The sequence below is a fragment of the Puccinia triticina genome, chromosome 14A, assembly GCF_026914185.1.
Source record: "Puccinia triticina chromosome 14A, complete sequence".
In the NCBI taxonomy this organism is placed as follows: domain Eukaryota; kingdom Fungi; phylum Basidiomycota; class Pucciniomycetes; order Pucciniales; family Pucciniaceae; genus Puccinia; species Puccinia triticina.
In genome coordinates this window covers 3,652,139-3,657,222 of record NC_070571.1, presented here as the reverse complement: position 1 = coordinate 3,657,222, position 5,084 = coordinate 3,652,139, and the positions used below count along the sequence as shown (strand labels likewise).

At 49.9% G+C, this 5,084-nt stretch overlaps 1 protein-coding gene across 1 annotated transcript; it reads left to right on the top strand.

Annotated features, from left to right (window-relative positions):
* Positions 1–392: 392 nt before the first annotated feature.
* PtA15_14A338 (uncharacterized protein) lies at positions 393–1,024 on the top strand (the record flags this gene model as incomplete). Its single annotated transcript, XM_053163043.1, has 3 exons — positions 393–690; positions 767–864; positions 965–1,024. 3 exons carry the CDS (start codon positions 393–395, stop codon positions 1,022–1,024), a joined length of 456 nt encoding a protein of 151 aa, XP_053027009.1.
* Positions 1,025–5,084: the final 4,060 nt, after the last annotated feature.

Below are 5,084 nucleotides of genomic sequence, written 5' to 3'. Positions count from 1 at the left end.
GTGGAGCACGAGGAGAATACAGATCCTCATCCATCCCACATGCTCTGCCGGCCGGCGTTTAACATGGCTACGCCACCTCGTCTCGCTGCCCTATGTACCGGTATAAAGACATCACTTGCACATTGTACTTGTCCCCAATTTCCACAAAGCCAACGGATCAATTCAAATCCAATCAATATCTTATAGGCCCGCGACGACCTCGTTGCGCCTTCTCGCCTGTCTCTTCAGCCTCTGCTCTTCTACCTTTGCTCTTCGAGGTATTTAAATTTCAATTTCTCTAGTGATAGACTGACCTCAGTCCCGATTTTTGAATGCAACTTAACTTGAAGTCGCCATATTCTCACAGCCGGTAGATCGAATTCTTTGGATCCGGTTGCATTCAAGACCCAAGCATGAAATCTGGTATTACGATGCTTTTGAGCACGATCCTGCTGCTGTTCATCAGCCCAATTGGGAGCGCTGCCGGAAATGCGTCACCCAACGAACCCGAAAAGTCAACGGCTAAAGATGCCGCTGGCGCGTCAGCGGGAAATGACCTCTCCTATGCGACCAACCTCTTCGACAACAGCCAACGCCACCACGCCCCCTCACGGGGCTCTCCCTACAACGCGGGACCAAACAAGCAGTTTTGGTCGTGTCATGATGATGGGGATTTTGATCTTTTTTGTTACAGTGGCGAAAACGGCGAGCGTGAGTCGACCATCTTTATTAAGACCCTCTCCATGTACAGACCTTAGAGACTGATTTTATCCTGCTATTCTTCCAGATCATTTCCCCTCCAGAGATATACGTAATAGGGGCTACCCTAATGAGCCTTACCCGCTTTTCATCTGTGACAAAGGTTTTCGGGGGGCTTGTTGCAAGGTAAGATTTGAACTTGTTCCTTTGTTCTCCACTGGCCGCAAATCATGCTAAAAATCTGGTTTTGATTACCATTTGATTGACGTCCCTTTGAATCGTTCAGCGCAATGCAACATTCAATTGGGTAAACTGTAGCAGAGCGTCTGTAAATCTAAATCCTTAGCTCTCACATCACTGAACTTGCCAGATATTATCATTCCTGCTGCATCTTATTTGGACAACTACTTCTTCTCTTGTTTCATCTTTGCTTCAACAAAAAAACACGCAAATATTTACATCAGCTTTTTTCTAAACGCATCCCCAAAGCTAAGTTATGCTTGCCGTTGTCATTTAATGCGTAAACATTAAACATCTCCCATATCATATTGGTTTTCTGCAGATGTGTGATTGGCTTGCGCATCCTAGAAACAGAAATAAATGAAAGGCAGCAACAGTTTCAACAGGACTGCTCTACCTCAAGAAACATATGTCTTGTGAACAAGCAAGAACAAAACCATGTGAAGGGAATTCCAAGAGATCAATTGAAAATCTGCCTACCAGAGTGACAGTAGAAGTGCAAAGCTCAAAGGTACAAGATTAGTGTGACCCAGGGGCCGTAACTTGAGGGACCCTGCCATTATTCCAACGGACACGCAGCATCCTTCCACTCCTACCTTTGAAGGTATATCTGTCAAGGTACTGTACAGTGGGTGCACTGAAGCTCTTGGCTCCACATCTTTTGTTGCCAAAGCTCACGCCAAAGACCAGGAGTCTGGAGATTGGCTAAAGGGGTATAAAATACGGATGTACTTTGCGCACTGCAAAAACCTTGTTGGGCACTGTGCAGTGCGCGCACTGCAAAAAACTTGTTGCGCACTGTGCAGTGCGCGCATTTCCAAACACTTTGCACACTGCGGGTGAACTGGGCAAAATTTTCAAGATTTTCTTTGATGAATCAATAGACAGCCCTTTTATTGGTCTCTGTGAATTTTTTGGGAGTTTTTTGAAGCTCCCTTGTATGCTGTAAAAACCCACTAGAGGCCAAAGCACCAGGAAAAATCAGTAGTCACTAGATGACAACTGACATGACACCTGCTCCAGCTGGCTATCCAGCCTCTAGTGCAATTTTCACGAGCTGATCCTCAGCTTTGTCCCAGGCACAGCTGCCTCCAGTCTTGGCACAGGACAAGCCACTGCTCAGCCTTTGCCTGAGCAAGAACGGGCATTGATAAATGCACACCTGTCCTCCGGGGGCACGCCCACGACCACGCCCTTCGAACAGGGCGTGTGGGACCGCGCACCCTTTATCAAGGGCGTGCACGCCCCCACATAGGCGTGCACAAGCGTGCACCGTGCCTGCTCGCCGAGAGCCCCTCGGTGGGCAGGCGCAAGTACATATACCTGCTCGCCGAGAGCCCCTCGGCGGGTATGGTGTATGTATCCCTGCTCGCCGACAAGGATAACTCTCGGCGAGCAGGTATACAAACACCTGCCCGCCGAGCCTGCTCACGGAGAGCCCCTCGGCGGGCAGGTGCATCTATACCTGCTCGCCGAGAGAAATCCTCGGCGAGCAGGCATACAGATCCCACCTCGCCGAGAGCCTCTCGGCGAGCAGGTATACATATACCTGCCCACCGAGCCTGCTCACCAAGAGCCCCTCGGCGGGCAGGTGCATTTATACCTGCTCGCCGAGAGAAATCCTCGGCGAGCAGGCATACATATCCCACCTCGCCAAGAGCCTCTCGGCGAGCAGGTATAGTTGAACCTGCCCGCCGAGGGGCTCTTGGCGAGAAGGTATACTTGAACCTGCCCGCCGAGGGGCTCTTGGCGAGCAGGCTCGGCGGGCAGGTGTTTGTATACCTGCTCGCCAAGAGTTATCCTTCTCGGCGAGCAGGCAAGGCTCTCGGCGAGCGGGGATATGTATGCCTGCTCGCCGAGAGGTGTATGCCTGCTCGCCGAGGATTTCTCTCGGCGAGCAGGTATACATGCACCTGCCCGCCGAGCCTGCTCACCAAGAGCCTCTCCGCGGGCAGGTGCAAGTATACCTGCTCGCCGAGAGGCTCTTGGCGAGGTGGGATATGTATGCCTGCTCGCCGAGGATTTCTCTCGGCGAGCAGGTATAAATGCACCTGCCCGCCGAGGGGCTCTCGGTGAGCAGGCTCGGTGGGCAGGTGTATGTATACCTGCTCGCCGAGAGGCTCTCGGCGAGGTGGGATCTGTATGCCTGCTCGCCGAGGATTTCTCTGCGCGAGCAGGTATACATGCACCTGCCCGCCGAGGGGCTCTCGGTGAGCAGGCTCGGCGGGTAGGTGTTTGTATACCTGCTCGCCGAGAGTTATCCTTCTCGGCGAGCAGGCAAGGCTCTCGGCGAGCAGGTGCATGTATACCTGCTCTCCGAGAGGCTCTCGGCGAGGTGGTATCTGTAACTGCCCGCCGAGGGGCTCTCGGCGAGCAGGTATACTTGCATCTGCCCGCCGAGGAGCTCCCGACGAGCCATGGTGCACGCCCGTGAACGCCCATGTGGGGGCGTGCACGCCCTCGCACGCCCATACAGGGGTGTGCATGCCCTTTCGCCCTTTATCAAGGGTGTGCGGTCCCACACGCCCTTTTCAAAGGGCGTGGGCGAGGGCTTGCCTCCGGGGGACGGGTGTGTGTCTATCAACACCCGTTCTTGCTCAGGCAAAGGCTGAGCAGTGGCTTGTCCTGTGCCAAGACTGAGGGGCAGCTGGGCCTGGGCCAAGGCTGAGCAGCAGCTTTGCCTGGGACAAAGCTGAGGAGCAGCTTGTGAAAATTGCAAGCTAGAGGCTTCAGCTGTGCCAAAATGGGCACTGAGCTGTGTGCCAGCCAGCCCTGAACTAGCAGATGGAGTAGCTTTGGAGCTGAAACCAGAGCTGTGTTATGTCAGTTGTCATCAACTGACTACTTTTTTTTCCTGGTGAAGCGGCTCCGCCGCTGCAGGGATTTTAACACTAAGACCAAGCTTATTTTTAGGAATGTCACTTTGCACCCGGGTACCCATGGCAGGTGCGGGTACCTGCCAAAAAAACATCAAATTTAAGGCACCTGCACCCGCACCCGCTGCCCTGGTAGCAGGCGGGTACCCGGGTACCTGTGGCAGGTACCCGCGGGTGTGAAGCTGTTTTGGCGGCAAAGGCTTGTCCAAGCATGCATTTCTTGGATGGCAAACTAACATAGACTAAATTAACAAAATAGAAAAAACTCCCTCTTCACTTCCTTGCTGCTTTTTCCTTCCCCTTTCTCTTTTCTGTCTTCCACTTATTTAGTACTCCCTTCTTTATTTTCCCATTCCTTGAGTAGAATACCACCGCCATCCCTCTGGTGACTGATGTCGCGCTAAGCCGGTACCTTCTTGCAGAAACGTAGTCCCTTCCAAAACTGAATGATTGCTTTGTCAGTTTTTAAACTCGAACATTGAGTTGCAGCTATGCATGCGGATATGCATACAGTTCAGTTACATGCGTCATTCTAGTACCTTGTCGATCGATTGAACTCAAGCTGAAAACCAGACCAGCAACTTACTCTCTGCCGACAAAAATCTTCTTCCCTTTTCTTTTACTTTTCCTCATCATTGTTCCATTCTTCATCCATTGATAACCAAACATCTCTCAAAGAAAAATTCTTCGTTGTTAACCAATCAAGCATTTCAATCAAATCAAAACATCGATCTCAACCATTGCCGGTTCCTAATACTCAGGAGGAGCTAGAATCAGCTTCTGGGCAGGTATTCGATCTATTAGCTATTAAATCCGATATATCAATAAGTTATTGACCAGCTTTGTTTTATTATTGTCAGGCTGTTTTGTCGTGAATCTCCGTGTGTTATTTATCGTCGTCGTTGTGATTGCGTTGCGATTTTCTTTTTTGTTTCAATTCTAAATCTTAGAGGTATTTCATTTTTGTTATTCAGATTAATCATTCTATATTAAACTCTAACCATTGTTATTATTTCATTCAAGTGTATTAATTTTATTGGGTTCTTCATCTATTATAGCTGTTGCAATAAAGTAATTGTTCTACCATTTTTACATGGTAGCGAGAGCAATTACTTGACAGCTAGAAGAACTCAAAATAAGAATCACATATAGATAACAAACAACCAAGATGGCAAACCTTCTGGAAAACGTTCATCCTCGAATCGATGATTCCTCCAACAGTGACAATGATCACCGAAGCAATAAAATTCGTATCACAAAGCTTTGTCGTGATAATTGGCCGGAGTGGAA